The 22,724-nt window shown below is 38.0% G+C and overlaps 1 protein-coding gene across 3 annotated transcripts in view; it reads right to left on the reverse strand.

The window, feature by feature from the left end:
* Positions 1-22,724, reverse strand: part of cpeb3 (cytoplasmic polyadenylation element binding protein 3) — an 82,581-nt gene that overhangs the window by 58,944 nt on the left and 913 nt on the right. For 2 of the 3 annotated variants that reach the window (XM_079560581.1, XM_079560580.1), the window contains exons 1-2: positions 20,245-21,312; positions 3,159-3,243 (exon numbers count right to left, since the gene is read on the reverse strand). In XM_079560581.1, the coding sequence (XP_079416707.1) occupies positions 3,159-3,243; positions 20,245-21,294 (1,135 nt within the window). In that variant the 5' untranslated portion in view covers positions 21,295-21,312. Of the gene's footprint in view, positions 1-3,158; positions 3,244-20,244; positions 21,313-22,724 lie in introns of those variants that run through there. The other variant, XM_079560582.1, reaches the window with a different exon arrangement.

The following is a 22,724-nucleotide window of genomic DNA, read 5'->3' on the forward strand; positions in this document are numbered from 1 at the left end:
ACTTTGGATTCATCAGTCCACAGAACATGTTTCCACTAGTGCTGTGGAGCAAACTTCAAACATGCAGCAATGGCTTCCTCCGTGTCGTTCTCACACCTCACTCTAAATGTCTGCATAAAACTCGCTCTTGGAGGATCCTTAGCCGGGCGGTGCACTCACTTATTCCTCGCTGTCCTGTGAATGTTTACATGTTATGGCCAATAAAAAAATATAACATGCAATTGTCTGGGTGGTGTTAGTTTAACCCCTTAACTCCCACCTGAACCGAGCACATTTTCTCCAGTTTGGCTTTACCCCAGTTCAAAAGCTTCTGGAAAAAAGCTGTGAAAATAGCAACAAAACTGAGACGAAAACAATGATGGAAATGTGACAAAAAAGTGAGAAAACATTGACAAAAAAGTGACGAAAAATGGATGAAAAAGTGGCAAAAATGTCACAGAAATGTCACAAGAAATTGCCAAAAAATGACCAAAAAAATTACAAAAATGTGACAAAAAAATTACAAAAATGTGACAAAAAAATGACAAAAATATGACAAAAATGTAACAAAGAAATGACAAAAATTTGATGAAAAATTGCCGAAAAATGTGACAAAAATGTGATAAAATTTTGTCAAAAAATAACAAAAAATTGACCAAAATGTGATAAAAATGTAACAAAAAGAATTAAGGCTTTAACCCCTTAACTCCCACCTGAACCGAGCACATTTTCCCCAGTTTGGCTTTACCCCAGTCCAAAAGCTTCTGGAAAGAGACGAAAACAATGATGGAAATGTGACAAAAAAGTGAGAAAACATTGGCAAAAAAGTGGAAAAAATGTCACAAAAATGTCACAAGAAATTGACAAAAAATTGACGAAAAAATGACAAAAATGTGACAAAAAAATGATAAAAAATTGACGAAAAAATGACAAAAATGTGACAAAAAAATGATAAAAATGTGACAAAAAAATGACAAAAATGCAACAAAAATGTGATAAAATTTTGTCAAAAAATAACAAAAAATTGACCAAAATGTGATAAAAATGTAACAAAAAAATGACAAAAATTTGACAAAATGTGATAAAAATTGCCGAAAAAAATGACAAAAATGTGACGAAATGTGATAAAAATTGCCGAAAAAAATGACAAAAAATGACCAAAATTTGATAAAAAATTGTCAAAAAAAATAACAAAAAAAATTGAACAAAAATGTGACTAAAATGTGATAAAAAATGGACGAAAAAATGACAGAAATGTGACAAATAAAGTTACAAAAATGAGTTGAACACCCAACAAAAAAATGCTGGAAACAAAATCTGATGACGTGAGGAAAAAGATCCTCTTGGTTCAGGCGGGAGTTAAGAGGTTAAACAGACACTGTTTATTCCTTCTTGCAATTTTAATAAAGATCAGACCACATTTAACGAGCATTTTAGGCAGAAATGTGCTCATTAATCCTCCCACTGCAACTCTCAACTCATGGTTTGCACAAAATTCTCCACTCTCTCTTTTCCAGAGCCTTTAGGGACCGATTTATTCTTGTGGGCGCGTTTATCATTCACAGCACACACTGTTTCAGAAGAACAAAGTTTAGTGTTCTGCGATTTAGATCTACGGGTGCAGTGGCTCGTGAATTTGGTTTTAATGAAGCAAAAAGTGAGCTGTGTTTAGTGAAATACGTGCCACAGTTTCCCATCGATCGAGCCTGGAGAAAAAACCCTCTATTGCGATGAGTGTAGTCGTCTCCAAACGCTTCTGTCTGTGTTATATCTCACTTGATGCTTGAACATACAGTAACGGAGACAGAGTTGAGCAAGTGTCTGCCGAGGATTAAGAAAACAGATTTTTATGGACGACAGAAGACGGCAGGCCTGGCTCGTCGCACACTCCCACTCATGTGTTTCCATTGTTAAACAGGAGGAGCCCTGAGCTGGACTGAACGATCCCGGACTGATCCTGGACATAAACCAGGGCTAAAGGAGCAGATCCGGGGCAGGTTTACAGCACACATGGGACCTAAACATACATCCAATGCCTTATAAGGATCTGCAGAGCGACGAGCACACGAGCAAGACACAACAAACTGCCCTCATTCATTAGAAAGACGCGTTTCTTATGGTGATAATCTGCTGTTCTGAACCTCTTAACTCCCGCCTGAACCGAGAGGATCTTTTTCCTCACGTCATCAGATTTTTTTCCATCATTTTTTTGTTGGGTGTTCAACTCATTTTTGTAACTTTTTTGTCATTTTTTTTGTGTCAAATTTTTGTCATTTTTTGGCAATGTTTTAGCAATTTTTTGTCATGTTTTTTGTCCTTTTTTTGTCTTTTTTTTGTCTTTTTTTCGTCAATGTTTTGTCATTTTTTGTCACATTTTTGTCATTTTTTTATTTATTTTTTTCTCACATTTTTGTCATTTTTTTTGTCTTTTTTGTCAAATTTTTGTCACTTTTTTTGGTCATTCTTTGTCTTTTTTGTCATTTTTTCGTCAATGTTTTTTTGTCAAATTTTGTCAAATTTTGGTCATTTTTTGTCACATTTTGTAATTTTTTTGTAATTTTTTCGTCAATTTTTTCGTTATTTTTTTCGTCAATTTTTTCGTACATTTTTTTTATCAATTTGTCATTTTTTTGGTCATTTTTTTGTCAAATTTTTGTCATTTTTTGTCATTTTTTGTCATTTTTTCGTCCATTTTTTGTCAAGTTCTTGTGACATTTTTGTGACATTTTTGCCACTTTTTCATCAATTTTTCGTCACTTTTTTGTCATTTTTTCGTCCATTTTTTGTCAAGTTCTTGTGACATTTTTGTGACATTTTTGCCACTTTTTCATCAATTTTTCGTCACTTTTTTGTCAATGTTTTCTGACTTTTTTGTCACATTTTCATCATTAATTCCATCTCAGTTTTGTTGCTATTTTCACAGCTTTTTTCCAGAAGCTTTTGTATTGGGGTAAAGCCAAACTGGAGAAAATGTGCTCGGTTCAGGTGGGAGTTAAGAGGTTTAACCTCAGGATCCCTTTGTCAGTCATTGCATCATTTATCATTAATATTATTAGGTCATCTCATCGTTGCAAATGTGCATTTTACTAAATTGGCTAAAGGTGAGACACTGCAGGCGAATGGAGGAGGACTTTTTGAAACTTTTACTGTAGTTAAACATGTTACAGGATGAGTTTTACCTTTCTCATGGTCTGTCCTGATCATGTCCATCAGAGAGTTCCCCAGAGAGTGCAAACTGAAGGCATCCAGGGGCCGGTTACGATCCTGGAAAACAAACATGGATTAAGGAAGCTGTCGACCCTGAGCCTGTACAAATCCAACCACAGTCATGTCCTGCTCAGTTTCCTTTAAAGGTCCTATATCATGCAAAATCGACTTTTTAGAGCTTTTAGCCATGTTGTTTTGCTATTTCCTTATCAAAAACACCCCCAGAGTGGTTTGTGGCTTCATTCCCGCAGCTCTCAGTAATCCTCCTGAATCCTGCTCTCTGAGGCTCCGCCCTCTCCTCGTGAACGACTGAGTGTTCAGTTGTGTCGTAACAGCGGAACGGAAGTGCTCGACGTCTGTAATGTAATGCCTTACAGCGTGTTTTAAATTTGAAAAACTGCTTTTTCATTATTTCTGTTGTAAAAGAGAAACAAAGAGCGTCTGAACAGATCAGTCGTGTTTGCGCTGCAGCTGAAGATGGAGCTCGTTATAACTGGACACACCTGTTCTTTATTCTTACCTAACGATCATGTCACGGAGAAAAAGAAGCGCGTTTGGCTACGAGGACGAGGAGTTTATTCAACCCTTTTCAGGAAGAGGCCACTCGTCTAACTGTTTTTTTTCTCCGGGATTCAGCGACTTTCACCAAAATATTGTTTTTCTGTGACTGTCTCTGATGGATGTTTGGGGAACCTTCATCTGAATCAAAGTGGATTAACTTTTATAACCAACGCAAGTCCCATAATGTAATAAGCGATGGACCAGAGCGGTGAGTCAGTCCAAACGCGGGTTAGCTTGTGTGTTAGCCATTTATCTATTAACTGAATCGAAGCGTTGTGTCTTCCGGGTTTGAAAAATACCTCCAGAAAACACTTATATTTATCACAAAAATGAGTGCTCCATAATGGTAGAGGTACAATATATCATATAAATGCCTATACTTAACTTTGGAATGGCTAAAATAGCATGATATAGATCCTTTAACCCCTTGAGTCCCACCTGAACCGAGCACATTTTCTCCAGTTTGGCAGATTTTGCATAATACCCCATAATAGCCATGGGAACCTCTGGAACAAGCTGAATACGACCATACCCAAGATGGCCTGGCCTGTATTGACTCGTATCAGTTGACAGTTTATGGTGCGTTCAAGGCAAAATCCCCACGTACGACCTTTGAGCGTTCCAGCTGAATAAACTCAGATTCAGAAAACTTTATTGATCCCCAAGGGTAATTCAGAACGTGCGTGTCACTGTGTGTCAGTCCCAACGATGCAGACAAGAGTAGTAGTAGTAGTAGTAGAAGATGTTATACATTACATTAAGAAAACATGTACTTTCAGTCTGGAAGGGCTAAATGGTGCCTGAACCAAAGGGGTTTGGGCTTATAGTGCCTAACCCCATTTACTATACCAAAGATGGCACACAGTACAGTTACTTTAGTAAAGGCTCAACAATAGACACAGAGCATGAGGCCGACCCAACATACATTTAGCTTCTTTAGCGCCTGCCTCTCCCATAGAGAAAGTCTTCTTGTAGGGATGCACCGATACCTACACCAGCATCGGGTATGTTTTGACTATTTTTAAGTCTTGTTTTGTTTCTGGGAACCACCAGGAGACCCGAGATGTTTCATAAGGCTCTAACATGTCAGAGATGGAATTTAGAATGTTTCTCCACCTTAGATATAATTCAAAACAAACTGAAGGTAACGCTCACTTCTCCACTGGGGGAGTCTTCATCTCGCACCTGAACTCGGAGCGCTCTGGTCATCTCTGAGTCCTGTGTTTATCCACCTCCACAAGCGCTTCAAGGCATTTCTCCAAGTGGGACAGGGGCGGACTGGCCATAAGTCCATTCTGGAAGAGCACAGAAGGGCCACCGGCTCCAGGGCCACCGGTCTGGCCTCTCACTTTACCTTACCCTTACCCCCGAGCTTTACCCAAATCTAAAAGCTTAACCTCTTAACTCCCGCCTGAACCGAGAGGATCTTTTTCCTCACGTCATCAGATTTTTTTCCCATCATTTTTTTGTTGGGTATTCAACTCATTTTTGTTACTTTCTAGTCATTTTTTTGTCATTTTTTGGTCAATTTTTTTATCACATTTTTTGTCATTTTTTTGTCATTTTTTTGATTTTGTTTTATTTTTTTTGGTCATTTTTATCACATTTTTGTATTTTTTTTCCGTCACATTTTTTTGTCACATTTTTTTTGTAATTTTTTTGATTTTTTTTTTGTCATTTTTATCACATTTTTGTATTTTTTTCGTCACATTTTTTTTGTCACATTTTTCTGTCGTTTTTTTGTCAATTTTTTGAATTTTTTTGTCAAATTTTTATCACATTTTTGTTACATTTTTGTCATATTTTCGTCATTTTTTCGTCAATTTTTTGTCATTTTTTGGTCAATTTTTTGTCACTTTTTTGTCTTTTTTTGTCATTTTTGTGACATTTTTGTGACATTTTTGCCACTTTTTCATACATTTTTCGCTTTATTCCAGAAGCTTTTGAATTGGGGTAAAGCCAAACTGGAGAAAATGTGCTCGGTTCAGGTGGGAGTTAAGGGGTTAAAAGAAAAGCATCCAAAAACAAAAATGCGCTGGAAAAGCATCAAAATGTGACGAAAACGTGACGACAAAGTGACAAAAACACAACAAAATGTGACGAAAACGTGACGACAAAGCGATGAAAAAAGCGACGAAAAAACAATAACATGAAAAAACCCCCGAAAAACAAGAGACGAAAACACAACGAAAAAGTGCCAAAAAAGTGACGAAAACACGCCAAAAAGCCACAAAAAAGTAATGAAAAAGCAACAAAAGCATGAGACGTTACAGTGTTGCTCTCCAGTCAAGAAGCTTTTAGATTTGGGCAAAGCCGAACTGGAGAAAATGCTCTGGGTTAAGGCTAGAGGTTCACATATGTATTTGTGGAGGTGTCACATTTACGCTCATTTGGGCCGGGCTGACCAGAGTCCAGGGCTGGTTTTCAGTCCCAGTCCAGCCCCTGAAGTGGGAGGTCGGAAACCCCATGAGTAACTTAACTGTGAAACTAGTCTCCATTGGAAGTTATTCTGGAAGCCTGGAGGAAGCTGCTCTTTAAAACATCCACAGTGAACAGTCGACAGTTTCTTTCTGCTCATCTCTGCGCGTCCGTGAAAGAACAATAAAAAAAACGAGTGCATTTAAAAGTCAGCGCTTTGATTGGAAACAGACAGAGGATTTTTTTTAAAAGAGCCAAATACCTGCCGCTGATGAATCCAGTCTGCGGGGGAAAGTGCTACCACATTTGATATACGGAAAAGCTCAGCAAGGACGAGCTTAGAAAATAGATTTGTTTACGCGCCCGACCTGTCATTCTGAATTCCTCACATTCCCGCTCTGCGTTCAAGGCCGTTCTGTCAAATAACACACCTCTTCATTTACTGCTTTAGGGTCAGTCGGGGTCACTGGGTCATTAGTGCTTCTGTGTCAGTGGGTCAGATGAATCCGAACAAGCTTTAAGTCTATAACCATGTCTTATAAGGAAATGTCCAAGTCAGCTTTATGGTCAGTTTTAGCACATGAAGTTGGGGGGAGGGGAAGGGAAACTCATTATTTTTGCTTTAACCCCTTAACTCCCGCCTAAACCAAGCACATTTTCTCCAGTTTGGCTTTACCACAGTTCAAAAGCTTCTGGGAAAAAGCTGTGAAAATAGAGACAAAACTAAGACGAAAACAATGATGGAAATGTGTCTAATTTTTGACCTTTTTTTGGTCATTTTTTTGTACTTTTTTTGGTCACATTTTGATCACATTTTTGTAAAAAAAATTGTCACATTTTTGTCATTCTTTTGTCAATTTTTTATCAAATTTTTGTCATTTTTTTGTATTTTTTTTTGCTACGTTTTTGTCTTTTTTTTTGGTCCAATTTTTATCGATTTTTTGTCATTTTTTTGTCAATTTTTTGTCATTTTTTCGTCAATTTTTGTCTTTTTTTTGGTCATTTTTTGTACTTTTTTGTACTTTTTTGTCACATTTTGATCACATTTTTGTAAAAAAAAATTGTCACATTTTTGTCTTTTTTTATAAATTTTTTATCATTTTTTTGTCATTTTTTTTGTCACATTTTCGTCACATTTGTATCATTTTTTTGTCAAATTTTTATCAATTTTTTGTCATTTTTTGGTCACGTTTTTGTCACATTTTTGTCATTTTTTTGTCAATTTTTTGTCATTTTTTTGTCAATTTTTTATCAATGTTTTCTCACTTCTTTGTCACATTTCCATCATCAGTTTTGTCGCTATTTTCACAGCTTTTTTCCAGAAGCTTTTGGATTGGGGTAAAGCCAAACTGGAGAAAATGCTCTCGGTTCAGGCTGGAGTTAAGAGGTTAACAGGTATTTGATCCCTTATTTGCATAATAATATTTCTCAAAATCATAGCCAGAGGTTCTGTTGCAGGAGGGCCCGATTTGGCACCCGGGCCTGACGTTGCCCACCCCTGCTTTAGAGACTGGAGAGGCCCAGTCTTTGTGTTTGTGCAGGCTCTCATTCGCCCAGGAAGTATTAACTGTATTAACACTAGAAAGAAAAGGCTGCTCAAGTCCAAACCCACACACCACCCCCACATCAGAGCGTTTGTGCCGTGCCCCGCCCCCTCAGCAGAGCTCCGGCGTGCGGGACGTCCTGCACAGCTCAGCAATCTCTGGTCTCACTGAGTAAACAGCGGTGTGACATGTGGCAGCCTGACCTCTCGGCCCGGCGATAACGTCCCTGCCGTCGGCCCGCTAACTGCCCCACACGCGGGTGACAATTATACCACCGCGACCGCTGACCGGGAGCGGCATCTGCGAAGACCGGGGGACGATCTCCAACCGGATCATTAGCAGCGAGAATAAGCGAGAGGTTCAGTGGTTTTAGACTAAACTGATGCCACAAAACAAGAACACTCAGTCAGCTTTACATTTCTAACAGTGTATTCAAACATTTATAGTTGTTATTACACTTTAACCCCTTAACTCCCGCCTGAACCAAGAGCATTTTCTCCAGTTTGGCTTTACCCAAATCCTGTAGGCCAGTGTAACGCCTCATTTGAAAGCTAAGATTTATAAAACTAAATGGATCTTTTTCCTCACATTATTAGATTTTTTTTCATCGCTTTTTTTGTCGGGCAGTCATCTCATTTTTGTCAAATTTTCGTGACTTTTTTGTCACTTTTTCGTCAATTTTTTAGCATTTTTTCGTGAAATTATTGTTACTTTTTTGTCAAATTTTTGTCCATTTTTTGTCACTTTTTCGTCCAATTTTTCGATTTTCTTTTGTCCATTTTTTGGTCACTTTTTCGTCAAATTGTTATCACTTTTTGTCCATTTTTTCTAGATTTTTTGTCAAATTTTTGTCTTTTTTTGTCAAATTCTTATCACTTTTTTGTCCATTTTGTCTCAGTTTTTCGTCAATTTTTTCTCACTTTTTTGTCAATTTTTTCTCATTTTTTTGTCCATTTTTTGTCCATTTTTTGTCACTTTTTCGTCAAATTATTCGCATTTTTTCGTCAAATTCTTATCACTTTTTTGTCAAATTTTTGTCAATTTTTTGTCACTTTTTCTGCTGTTTTTTTCTCACTTTTTTCCATTTTCTCCTTGTTTTCGTCTCAGTTTTGTTGCTATTTTCACACATTTTTTCCAGAAGCTTTTAGATTGACTTGGATGACTTGGATCTTATTCCAACATTAGGAGCTTTTTCCATCTTCTTCCCCTGGTGTTTCTCTGCTGTAAAACTGCCACCAGCTTTTCTTCCTTTATGCTGAATTTGTTAAGAAAAAAGAAGCCGCTTTTGAACATTTTACAAACGTCTTTTCAAGCACAAAGTAATCGCTCACTTTGCGCCGTGTTCTTTTTCTTTGATGATTATTAGCATGTTCGCCACTGGTGCCACATACAAACCCACCGACTTCAGAATCCCCTGGGTAAAGCTTTCACCCCTTTTTTTTTTTTTTTTTGAAGCCATTAACGCCTTAACTCCCACCTGAACCGAGCACATTTTCTCCAGTTTGGCTTTACCCCAGTCCAAAAGCTTCTGGAAAAAAGGTGTGAAAAAGCAACAAAAACTGAGACGAAAACAATGATGGAAATGTGACAAAAAAGTGAGAAAACTGAGACAAAAAAGTGATGAAAAATTTATGAAAGAGTGGCAAAAATGTCACAAGAAATTGACAAACAATGGATGAAAAAATGACAAAAATGTGACAAAATTTAAAAAAAAAGACAAAAAATTGATAAAAAAATTGACAAAAAAAATGACAAAAATGTGACAAAAAAATTACAAAAAATTGATAAAAAATTGACGAAAATATTACAAAAATGTGACAAAAAATGACAATAAAATGACAAAAAAGTGATAAAAATTTGACCCCAAAAAATCAAAAATTTGTCAAAAACATCACCAAAAAATGACAAAAATGTGATAAAAATTGGACAATAAAATGACAAAAAAGTTAAAGAAAAATGAGTTGAATACCCAACAAAAAAAATGATGTAAATAAAATCTGATGACGTGAGGAAAAAGATCCTCTCGGTCCAGGCGGGAGTAAGAGGTTAAAGGATCTGTAAGTGAAATGATGTGAGGCTCTTTCAAACACTGAGGTTTCGATGTTTTCAGTCCCTTCTGTGCAAAAAAATCACAAGGAAACTAAACAGTTTCAAGGGGAGGCACTACAGGCAATTCTTTGGGCCAAATTGGTTTCTTAAAGCCACTAGACGCCAAAAGTTGGGGTCATTTTGTACTCACTACTGCCACCATCAGGTCTTACGTGTAACTGCAGCTTCTATATTAAGCTTGTGCATGACGGCACTTCAGACCCGAATAAACACCTTTCTGAGTGACAGTGCAGGATTTTAGAGGCAGTTGTGATGAATATGGCTCATTCTACACATTAGGACCTTACTGGAACATGTAGAGGGAGTAAAATACATCATTTTAACATTTTTAAAGTCCGTATAGTCCCGTTAAGGGTCATGCGATATTTACAAATCTGTACAATTATCACAGTTAAGGGATTTACTACAATCTCCACAAAAGTAAGTCAGAAAACGTCATTGATTTTGTCAGATATCAGCGCAAGTGCTTAACAAAAATACAATAAAATCAAAAAACATGGCTGATGTTTCTTTTCCTGTCCCACAATATTTATCATGACGAGCTGGAAAATAGCCAGTACGTCGCGCTCTGAGCCGCTCCAGACTCCGTGCGTCAGTCTGCCGGCGCTGGAGCCCCTCGGACCGACTGCGAAGAGGTTATTGACGTAAACACGAGAGAAGAGGTGCAGCGGGTTTTCTCTGAGAGCCACTTCAGACTCACTCAGCCCCGTCCAGACGCCTCTCAGACCGACTGCATAAACAAACTCTGCGTCCTGGGGAGAACCTCGGAGGAAGACGGAGCGAGGAGGAAGTGATACTGCGTAATATTATCTCAATAAACCATCAGAAATATGGAAACATGGGATGCCTTCGGAATTTACTTTGTCACTCAAAAAGAACTCTCCTTAAAGGGACTATACGGAGTTTAAAAATGTTAAGATTGTGTATTTTCCCTCAGCTACATGTTCCAGTAAGGTCCTAATGTGTAGAATGAGCTCCTGTTCACCACAACTGTCTCTAAAATCCTGCACTGTCACTCAGAGGGCCAGATCTTGTGACTGGCGCAGTCCGTGCGCAACTCTAAAGGCAACGTGGTTCACGCGCGATCTTGCATGTGGCGCAGGTTTTGAGCTAAAGGCTGCGCCGCTGAGGAGAGGGCGTTATTTAAGAAAAAGAGGCGACTGAGGCGTGGTTCAGCACTCGCTCTTCTATGGCAACCTTCACATTATGTTCCTCTTTACATCGCGCTGCCTCGTCTTCTTCCTTAGAATCGACGTCAAATTGAAAACAAAAGCGAAATTGCCTTGAAAAGTCTGTTTGAGCGTCGGTTACGCACGGGTTTACTTTGATACAGTAGATCAACGCGCTCACCCCGAACACCAAACACACGCCTAACACCAAAACAACAACAGTTTTCCATAAATAAACCACACGTGCCTCAACTGCCACAACACCAGGTCTGATCTGAATTTTAAGGAGACTTTTCCATCGTGTGTCAGTCTTTACCTCCTGATGATGCTCCTTGTGCAGCCACAGCTCCGTCCAAAAGAAAGAAGCGCATTTCACAGGGCGCAGAGCAACTTTTTTTTTCTTTTCAATTCAGCCGCTCGAGGAATCCTGCAGCTGTAGCGTAAATGTTCCAACACGCTACAGTTTTCTTGCAACTGCTGCATAACTCTGTAACTCCTCCGCAGACGATATGACAGTTTCTGATCAGTTAAATCCTGTACATTTCGTAACTTTGCGCATTCGAACAGCGTCCAACTGCTGCCTCTCTGTCCCGCCCGCTCAGCTTGGATCTGCAGTAGCGGAGGGACACTTTTATTTCTTTAATCTTTGCTAAACATTGCAAGTTGCATCAGCATGTTACGCGTTTACAGGACAACCCCCCCCCCCCCCCCCCCCCCCGGCAACCCACCGCCTTCCGCAGGTCTGGGGAAAGCATGGGGAGGGGGCGGCACCACAACATCACAATGCGAGTCTGTCCACCCTCCTGTCCTGCCCACTTTTTGTGCCAGGTATGACACTGAAGATTGCAAGGAGCGCCACCCGTCTGCGCAGTCGTCTGCTCTACAGCCTGCGCTATATGAACCACAAGATCTGGCCCTGAAAGTTGATAATTCTGGTCCAAATTGCCGTCGTGCACGAGCTTAATATAGGAGCTGCAGTTACACGTAAGACCTGAGGTGGCAGTAGTGAGTATAACATGACCAACTTGCATCTAGTCTATTAATCAGTCAGACATTTTGAAACAGGTAATAACCAAGTATGTTTTGTGTCGACTTGTGTTACTAGTATGACTTTGAAGGTTCAGAGTCAGACACTGGGATTAGAGATGTTGAATTATTTTACGAGTCGTTTACCTTCTAGTTTCAGCCGCAATCTGCAGGTCGCCCTCAGAGGTGACCTTTGCAAACTTCTGAGGGCGACTTTCAGATCACGGCTGAAACATGTAAAGGTAAAATAATTCGATTGTATACAGGTATTAACCAAGACCAATCAAGAGGTATTAAATCTGATTGTAATAATGTTTCTTAAAATCATCTTGAGGGCCAGAGGTTCAGTGCTGGAGGGCCAGATTTGGCAACCGGGCCTGACGTTGCCTACCCCTGATATAAAAGGTACATTATTGCTCTCACCGTGACAGTGTGAGGATGAGCAGTTTGTGAGTCACGTGACAAAAGTGACACCCACCAAAAAGTGGCAAAAATGTCACGAGAAATTGACAAAATGACAAAAAAATGACAAAAAAATGACAAAAAAATGACAAAAAAATGACAAAAAAATGACAAAAAAATGACAAAAAAATGGACAAAAATGTGACAAAAAATTAACAAAAATGTGACAAAAAAATGACAAAAAAATGACAAAAAATTGACAAAAAAAATTGCAAAATATTGACAAAAAAATGACAAAAATGTGACCAAAAAATGACAAAAATTTGATAAAAATTGACGAAAAAAATGACAAAAAGTTACAAAAATGAGTTGAATTCCCAACAAAAAAATGATGGGAAAAAAATGTGATGACGTGAGGAAAAAGATCCTCTCGGTTCAGGCAGGAGTTAAGGGGTTAAAAGGCCTGTACATGCATTAAAACATTTAGGATTTCTAATGATTTCTAACTATCCTTTGACCTCACCTAAATACTGTCGATAACAGCGGAAAATACTTTGAGCAGGCGAACAGACTCTGAAAAGTCACACATTAGGATTGAACAACGCTTCTCCTTTTTTTATTTCTAAAGCACTGACTGTTCCGTGTTACCATAGAGATCGAATACACAGTTCATTATGCATCATACTGCAGCATCGCCCCTCAAATTATTGTTGGATGAGCGTTAAATAAGCTGAAAATCCTCAGCAAACAACTCGAAAGCATTGAAAGGAGCATCTTCTTCTCTCTCTGTTTATAAAAGTCGCACTGCGGAACAAACCGGGTCACAGGACGCTTTAACATAATAATATAAACAAACAGAAGCTCATCCGGACACAGACAAGGTTATTTTTTTATCAAACAAAGCATCAGAGGAACCAAAATAATAGAATAAAAACAATTTACTGCAGGGTGAAAGTCACACAGTATGGCTTTGATTTCACCAAATAAGTGAATGACTCCTTTCCATGACGCTCTCACTTAGAACGAATAAAAGAACGGAAATAAAGTCATCGTGCGTTACCTTGATGCGTAGTTTTAACCTCTTACCACCCGCCTGAACCAAATGCATTCTGTCCTCTTTGGCTGTTATATAGGCCTGTGGAACACCTCATTTGAAAGCTAAGACCCACAAAACTGATCTTTTTCACATTTTTGTTTAATTTTTGTCATTTTTTTGTTTAATTTTTGTCATTTTTTTGTTTAATTTTTTCACATTTTTGTTTAATTTTGTCACATTTTTGTTTAATTTTTGTCACTTTTTTGTTTAATTTTTGTCACATTTTTGTTGAATTTTTGTCGCATTTTTGTTGAATTTTTGTCACATTTTTGTTGAATTTTTGTCACATTTTTGTAGAATTTTTGTCACATTTTTGTGGAGTTTTTGTCACATTTTTGTTTAATTTTTTTTCACATTTTTGTTTAATCTTTGTCACTTTTTGGTTGAATTTTTGTCATTTTTTTGTTTAATTTTTTTCACATTTTTGTTTAATCTTTGTCACTTTTTGGTTGAGCTTTTGTCACTTTTTGGTTGAATTTTTGTCACATTTTTGTTGAATTTTTTTCACATTTTTGTTGAATTTTTGTCACTTTTTGGTTGAATTTTTGTCATTTTTTTGTTTAATTTTTTTCACATTTTTGTTTAATCTTTGTCACTTTTTGGTTGAGTTTTTGTCACTTTTTGGTTGAATTTTTGTCACATTTTTGTTTAATTTTTTTCACATTTTTCTTTAATTTCTTTCACATTTTTGTTTAATTTTTTTCACATTTTTCTTTAATTTTTTTCACATTTTTCTTTAATTTTTGTCACTTTTTGGTTGAATTTTTGTCACATTTTTGTAGAATTTTTGTCACATTTTTGTGGAGTTTTTGTCACATTTTTGTTTTATTTTTTTCACATTTTTGTTTAATCTTTGTCACTTTTTGGTTGAGTTTTTGTCACATTTTTGTTGAGTTTTTGTCACATTTTTCTTTAATTATTTTCACATTTTTGTTTAATTTTTGTCACTTTTTGGTTGAGTTTTTGTCACTTTTTGGTTGAATTTTTGTCACATTTTTGTGGAATTTTTTTCACATTTTTGTGGAGTTTTTGTCACATTTTTGTTTAATTTCTTTCACATTTTTGTTTAATTTTTTTCACATTTTTGTTTTATTTTTGTCACTTTTTGGTAGAATTTTTGTCACATTTTTGTGGAATTTTTGTCACATTTTTGTTGCGTTTACATCCTTGTTTTCTTCTCATTTTTATGGCTATTTTGGTGCTTTTTTTCCAAGAAGCTTTTTGATTAGGGTAAACCTGAACTGGAGAAAACAGGATCCGTTCAGGCGGGAGTTAAGAGGTTAATCAGCGTATTGACCGAGCTGCCTCTGTAATGCACCCATGTCACGTCCCTGTTATACACGTCTATTTTCAGACGCTGCCGACTCATGAACTGTTTGAATGAATAAAAATAGCTTCGATCGATACATTTCAAGGGCGCGTCACTAACCCCCCCCCCCCCCCCTGGAGGTTCAGTGGAGTCGGCTGTTCATAATAAAAAAGCACTTTAGTCTGAAGCCTCTCGATCTTCTATTTCGTCACAAATGATGATGTATGGCAGCTCTGTGGCACTTTCCAGCAGCAGTCACGCAATCCATTAACCTCTTAACTCCCACATGAACCGAGCACGTTTTCTCCAGTTTGGCTTTACCCCAGTCCAAAAGCTTCTGGAAAAACGCAGTGAAAATAGCAACAAAACTGAGACGAAAACAATGACGGAAATGTGACAAAAATGTGATTAAAGGTAGACAAAAAAATGACAAAAATGTGACAAAAAATGACAAAAATTTGATCAAAAATTGACGAAAAAAATGTCAAAAGTGTGACAAAAAAATGTGACAAAAAAATGTCAAAAATGTGACAAAAATGTGACAAAAAATGTCAAAAATGTGACAAAAATGTGACAAAAAATGACAAAAATGTGACAAAAAATGACAAAAATTGGATTAAAAATGGACAAAAAAATGACAAAAATGTGACAAAAATGTGACAAAAATGTGACAAAAAATGACAAAAATTTGATCAAAAATTGACGAAAAAATGACAAAAAAATGACAAAAAAAATGACAAAAATGTGACAAAAAATGACAAAAATTTGATCAAAAATTGACGAAAAAATGACAAAAAAAATGACAAAAATGTGACAAAAAAATGACAAAAATGTGACAAAAATGTGACAAAAAAATGTCAAAAATGTGACAAAACATGACAAAAATTTGATTAAAAATTGACAAAAAATTACAAAAATGTGACAAAAAATGACAAAAAATTGATCAAAAATTGACGAAAAAATGACAAAAATGTGACAAAAAAATGACAAAAATGTGACAAAAAATGACAAAAAATGACAAAAATTTGATCAAAAAAATGACAAAAAAATGACAAAAATTGGACAAAAAAATGACAAAAAAATGACAAAAAAATGACAAAAATGTGACAAAAAATGAGTTACAAAAATGAGTTGAATACCCAACAAAAAAATTATGGAAAACAAAATCTGATGACGTGAGGACAAAGATCCTCTCGGTTCAGGCGGGAGTTAAGAGGTTAAAGGTGCCTTGACATTTTGTGGCACCATGGCTGTATGGGTGGTTAAGCACGGCACCTTTACTGTCCATCATAACGCTCCAGGATCAACTGTTTTGTAGGTTTTCTGGCGAGAGGCTTCGTCAGCAGTGAAAACCTGCCGGAAACTCTAAAACCAACTGACCCCGGAGCATCAAAGGCCACAGTGATGCAAAGTAAAGGCACCACACTGGACGATCATGCAGCTTCTGGGTCACTGTAAGTTCAATAGGCACAAATAAAAAGTTGTACGGCAAAAAAAAAAAACTCATATGGGATGACGTTGATTGACGGTCTCTTCTAGATGAAAGAATGACATGGTAAAAAGCTCTAGTTTTGCACACACACAAAAAACCTTCCAGTATCATCGAACTCTCAGGTAATCTTCCACTGCCCTCCTCCATCTTCAGGTGCTGCTTCTGCCACCTGACTATTAAATAACCCCATGATTATACATTGCACAGCCCTACATTTCCTATTAATAACACATTCTACAGATCACACCCACAGCATTTCAACAGCAGATATAAGTAATACAAAAGTAAGTAAGCACACCACAGGAAAATGGCACAACTGTGGAGATTATGACTAAACTTTGTAGGACGACAGAAAATGACATAACAATAAAAACAAGACTGACGACATAACAAACTCAAAGCAGGAACTAAACCTCCCGGATCAGAGCGTATCTATTATATTATCACGACAGGCTTGGCTTTGACTCGTGTTGATTACTGGTTTGATTTGTTGCCACTTTGCGGTTTCGTTATTTTCATTACAAGTTGTGAAGTGTCTTGTTTCTGTTTTACGAAACCCATCTCACAAAATCAACATTGGCTTTGGTTTTGTAGGATTTGTGAGCCGACTTTTCACCCCACATTCAGACAATATTTGACCTTCCAAGCACCGTCTGGCAGAAATCAGGGTAAACTCTAGAACTGAAGAGCTAAACTGGGCCTAAATGGAGTCGATATGGAGTTTGAGAACCACTGGAGAATAACACGGGTTAGGATATTATTCTATTCTATTGTCTAATGTTAGTGGGAGCAGCAGAAACCTTAACCTCTTAACTCCCGCCTGAACCGAGAGCATTTTCTCCAGTTCAGCTTAACCCAAATCCTGTAGGCCAGTGTAACGCCTCATTTGAAAGCTAAGATCTACAAAACTAAATTGATCTTTTTCCTCACGTCATCAGATTTTTTTTCATCACTTTTTTTGTTGGGCAGTCATCTCATTTTTGTCACTTTTTCGTCCATTTTTTAGATTTTTTTAGTCTTTTTTTGTCCATTTTTTTGTCACTTTTTCGTCCATTTTCTCTCAATTTTTTGTCAAATTTTTCTCACTTTTTTGTCAAAATTGTGTCTATTTTTGTTAATTTTTGTATATTATTTTGTCACTTTTTCGTCATTTTTTTTTATTTTTTTTGTCTTTTTTGTCAATTTTTTGTCACTTTTTCGTCAATTTTTCTCCATTTTTTGTCAAATTTTTCTCACTTTTTTTTCCAAATTTTGTCAATTTTTGTCATTTTTTTGTAATTTTTTTGTACATATTTTGTCACTTTTACGTCCATTTTTTCTAAGGCTGTCAATAGATTAATTTTTTTAATCGCGATTAATCGCACTTGTGAAATGCGATTAATCATGATTAATCGCAGTTATTTTTTTTCTGATAATTATATTCATTTTTTATGTTTTTTATGTTTTATCCAACATAAAACACTTACATTTAAAGCATGTGATTACTGATTGCACATTTCATTGACCAAATCCACAGTTTCATATTTATGTGAGAAGCCCAACAGCTGATAACCGGGATCTTCAGCCATTTCTGAAGATCCGGGGATTGATAACTCACTTTTTAGACATTTTCTTTTGTGCTGAACCTTTAGGACAGAAACTGCAAACTTTTAGGTTCATGAAATAGAATATAAGGACAAAATGTTTTTTTTTGTGTTGAAATAGGATGATTAAGTTAATCGCGATTAATTTAATTATTTTTGCGATTAATTTGATTAATCGCAATTAATGTTGACAGCCCTAATTTTTTCTCAATTTTTCGTCAAATTTTTCTCACTTTTTTGTCAAAATTGTGTCCATTTTTGTCAATTTTTGTAATTTTTTTGTCACTTTTTCGTCAATTTTTGTGATTTTTTTGTCAATTTTTTGTCACTTTTTCGTCATTTTTTTGTCCAATTTTTCTCAAGTTTTCGTCGAAATTTTGTCAATTTTTGTCATTTTTTGTCACTTTTACGTCATTTTTTTCTCAATTTTTCGCCAAATTTTTCTCACTTTTTGTCAAAATTGTGTTAATTTTTGTCAATTTTTGTACATTTTTTGTCACTTTTTCCTCAATTTTTCCTCACTTTTTTCCACATTTTCATCCTTGTTTTCGTCTCAGTTTCGTCGCTATTTTCACACCTTGTTGCCAGAAGCTTTTGGATTGGGGTAAAGCTGGAGAAAATGTGCTCGGTTCAGGTGGGAGTTACGAGGTTAAGTGTCCAGATCTCAATTGGTAAAGTATCTGAGAGCCTAAAAAAGATCATCCAATTGTAGCCAAATTCAACACAGATTTTTTTCCAAAGGTCCGGACAACTGCGCAAATCTTTTGATTGTCGTACTTGCAATAATCTCTGTTGGCGAGAGTTCCACTGACCCGATCACAGAGAAGCAGATTTACATTTTGTGACGCTGCATTCTCCTCTAGAAGTGGATCGAGTCGTTCATTTTATCAGTACATAAAGTTACACATTTTCTCAGAGGAGGTGCCGTGACTCCATGGATCATTTTAAAAAGTCTGCAAACATTAGAGTAGAATATTAACTATTAAAATTCAGAATTCCAGACTTATTTAGTATCTGACAGCGGTGAGAGCGCCTGGGTTTCTTATCATGGATCTTGAAGTCATATTTATATAATGATTCAAGAGGCCCCAGAACCGTTTAACCTCTTAAAGCGCTGAAATATTATTTTTGTCTCAGATCTTGGCGTTTGGTCACATTTGAGCTCCGCCCACTCTGAGTCTCTGTGATCTGATTGGCTTCAGAGTTACACTGTAGGTCAGACACCGTGAGTCACAGTAACATGACGCTAAATAGTGAGCTCTTTATTTTCTGTAGAAAGGCTGAGGCCTCATTGCTCTTCAGGCACAAACTGAGAAGTGAAGAAAGAAGTCATGGAGATTCTGCGTTAGAACAAAAACAAACCTTTATCGTTTGTATCTGCTGTAGGTCATGTTTGTCCCAGTTCCTCTGAGTCGTGGTGCAGCAGGACTGATGTGGACAGATGTTACAGAAGAAGCTCATGAGGTTCATTTCTTCAACAGTTACTATAGTAACTATTTTCTCCAAAGTAAAAGTAGATCTACCACAGTCCTGTCCACATCTGTCACGGTCCACCATGACCCACCACGACTCAGAGGAACTGGGACACACATGACCTACAGCAGATCATAGATTTGGATATTTCTTCAACCTTTAGAAGCATCAATCACATGTTTGTTTTTTGTAATAATTTCTCCTATATTTGTTGCTTTTACCATATTTGAGTTTCAGAATATGATATAACTCTTATATCCAGCAGAAGTCTGAAGTTCTGTCTAAAGCAGAAGCTCCGTGACTTCCTTCTTCACTTCTCAGTCTGTGACTGAAGAGCAATGAGGCCTCAGCCTTTTTACTGGAAACAAAGAGCTCACTGTATTTAGCGTCATGTTACTGTCACTCATGGTGTCTGACCTAAAGTCTCACTCTGAAGAGTCAGTTCACATTTACACTGAGAAGGTTGGAAGGGCGCCCCCTTGTGTCACCTTGCATCCAAATGCCCGGAACATGACAGCAGGTCCTATACGGGCTCAGGTATTCTAAGGGGTTAAAAGCCTTGTGACCAACTCAATATACAACACATAAAGTGTGACAAGATCATGGAGTTCAGGTACAAACGGGACGCTTCTGTGGCAAAGGACCCCCGCATCTAAAGTTGGAGAAGTTAAATTTGAAGTCAGAGTTGGGTCCAGGGTTACGCCTAAGTAGGTGAATTCATCAACATTTTTTATTTCATTGCCATCAATAAAAATAGTTGGATAATTGATACGTTTACCTCAATTTGTAAAAAACATTGCGACTGTTTTGTGACTGTTTAATGACAGTTTTGTGCCAAATCCACAATGATGAGGAAGACCCTCAGCATGGACTCACCTGAAAGGGCAGCATGCCGCTCCCGTCCGCCCTGAACTCGTCCATCCAGCACGTCTTGGGCCCGAGCGGTCTGGGGAACTTCGGGGGCGCGATGACGCTCCCGTTCCCGTAGGGCTTCTTCATGGGGGAGATGGGGTTCAGCTGAGAGGGCATCCCCCCGACGCCCACTCCCACCCCGACCCCCACCCCGACCCCCACCGCCCTCCTCGGGTCCCTGCCGTGCTGCTGCATCCCTCCGCTCCAGGGGTTGGACGGCGCGGAGGAGCTCCAGTTTTGGGTTTGGTTATTCCAGTGTGAACCCGACGAGGATGTGGCGGGACACGAGCCCTTCGACATGCCGTGGTACGCGCTTCTCTGTGGGAAACTCATCTGATTGGGGCTGACTGGGGACCTCCTCTGCTGCTGCTGCTGCTGCTGCTGCTGCTGCTGCTGCTGCTGCTGCTGCTGGGACTGCTGGGACTGTGGCGCTAAGCCTATCTGCGTAAAATTCCCACCGAACACGGGATTCACGTGGGGGAAATTCTGGAACAGCATCGTCCCGTTCACGGAGGGCATCGGCGGGAAGTAGCCGCTGTCCTCCGCCGCGCTCCCCGTGGACCAAGCGCTCCCGAATGAGGAGTTCGGGGAGGGCAGGGAGCCGCCGGTGTCGTGCGTTTGGAGCGGCTGGTGCGGGAAGCTCAAGCCGGGGAGCAGAGGCGACTCCATGGGCGCTTTATCCCGGCTGCCTCCTCCGCTGGACTCCGCGTCGGACGAGGACGAGGAGGACGAGGTGGGCTCCAGGGAAGGTGTGGAGGCAGAGGGGAGAAGGAGAAGAGGAGGAGGGTCCGCTTGGTCTTGCTGCGGCTGATGATGATGTCTGTCCATCAATAAATCATCCTGCATGGTTTGTCGAGCTGAATGAGAAAGACACGAGGAGTTAATGTTGTTGTGCGCGAGGTCGTACCCCGGGTGCCTATGGCCGCTGTAGTATCTGATCAGCTGGGACAAGTCCGACAGCGATATGACGTTGGACGGACCGGGCGAGTGCAAAGCGAGCGCGTGATCATCCATTTAGAAGAAGACAGAAGTTAAGGGAGGAAAAAAAAAATCTATGACGGAGCAAAAAAAAAAAGGCTACAAACTTTCAGAATGAACCAGGCATAGACACGATACGAAATGATCCGCGAAAGGGAAGCGCGCTCTCCGGCGGACTTCGCCACGTCTCGCTTTTCCCTTCCCTTCCACGCAGGAGCCGAGCAGCAAACTGATTCCACTGTGTGCGTTTTCCTGGACCAAGGACCTCCCCCCCCCCCCCCCGTAAGTTCATTTGCATACGTCAGTAAATACAGCTGTCCTTCAAAACAAGGTTAAAGGTACATTTATCTTCACGACAGGACTCCTATATACGCGGCGACATCGCGATTACGCACGGGCTTTTTTTTTCGGTTTTTTGCGCACGCGTAAAGGTGTAATGGCACAAGCGGGAAGTCGTGCCAAGTTCTGTGAAGATCCCGAGGCTGGTTCACGTGTGTGTTGTGTCGAACGAGCCTGCGGTGTTTTGTGAAGGTTTAACCCCTTGACTCCCGCCTGAACCGAGCGCACGAGTTTGGCTTTACGACTACTAGTCCAAAAGCTTCTGGGAAAAAGCGGTGAAAATAGCGACAAAACTGAGACGAAAACAATGATGTCACAAGAAATGGACGAAAAAATGGACGAAAAAATGGAAGAAAAAATGACGAAAAAATTACAAAAATGTGATAAAAATTTCACCAAAAATGACAAAAAAAATGACAAAAAATGGACGAAAAAATGACAAAAATGTGACAAAAATTTGATAACAAATTGACAATTTTTTTAATCAAATGTTTATCAAATGTGATAAAAAATGTGATAAAAAATGACAAAAAATTGACGAAAAATGACAAAAATGTGATAAAAAATTTGATAACAAATTGACAATTTTTTTAATCAAATGTTTATCAAATGTGATAAAAAATGTGATAAAAAATGACAAAAAATTGACGAAAAATGACAAAAATGTGATAAAAAATTTGATTAAAATTTGACAAAAATAATGACAAAAATGTGACAAAAATGTGACAAAAAATGTGACAAAAAATGACAAAAAATTGAAGAAAAAATGACAAAAATGTGACAAATTTTTTTTAAAAATGTGACAAAAAATGGACGAAAAAATGACAAAAATGTGACAAAAATTTGACGAAAAAATGACAAAAATGTGACAAAAATGTGATAAAAATGTGACCAAAAAATGACAAAAAAAATGAAGAAAAAAATGACAAAAATGTGACAAAAAAATGGATAAAATGTGACAAAAATGTGACAAAAAATTGATAAAAATTTGACAAAAAACTGAAAAAAAATTTGACAAAAATTGGATAAAAAAAATTGACGAAAAAATGACAAAAACGTGACAAAAAATGAGTTGAATACCCAACAAAAAAATGATGGAAAAAAAAATCAGATGACGTGAGGAAAAA

This window comes from Gobius niger, assembly GCF_951799975.1.
Source record: "Gobius niger genome assembly, chromosome: 7".
NCBI classification, from domain to species: domain Eukaryota; kingdom Metazoa; phylum Chordata; class Actinopteri; order Gobiiformes; family Gobiidae; genus Gobius; species Gobius niger.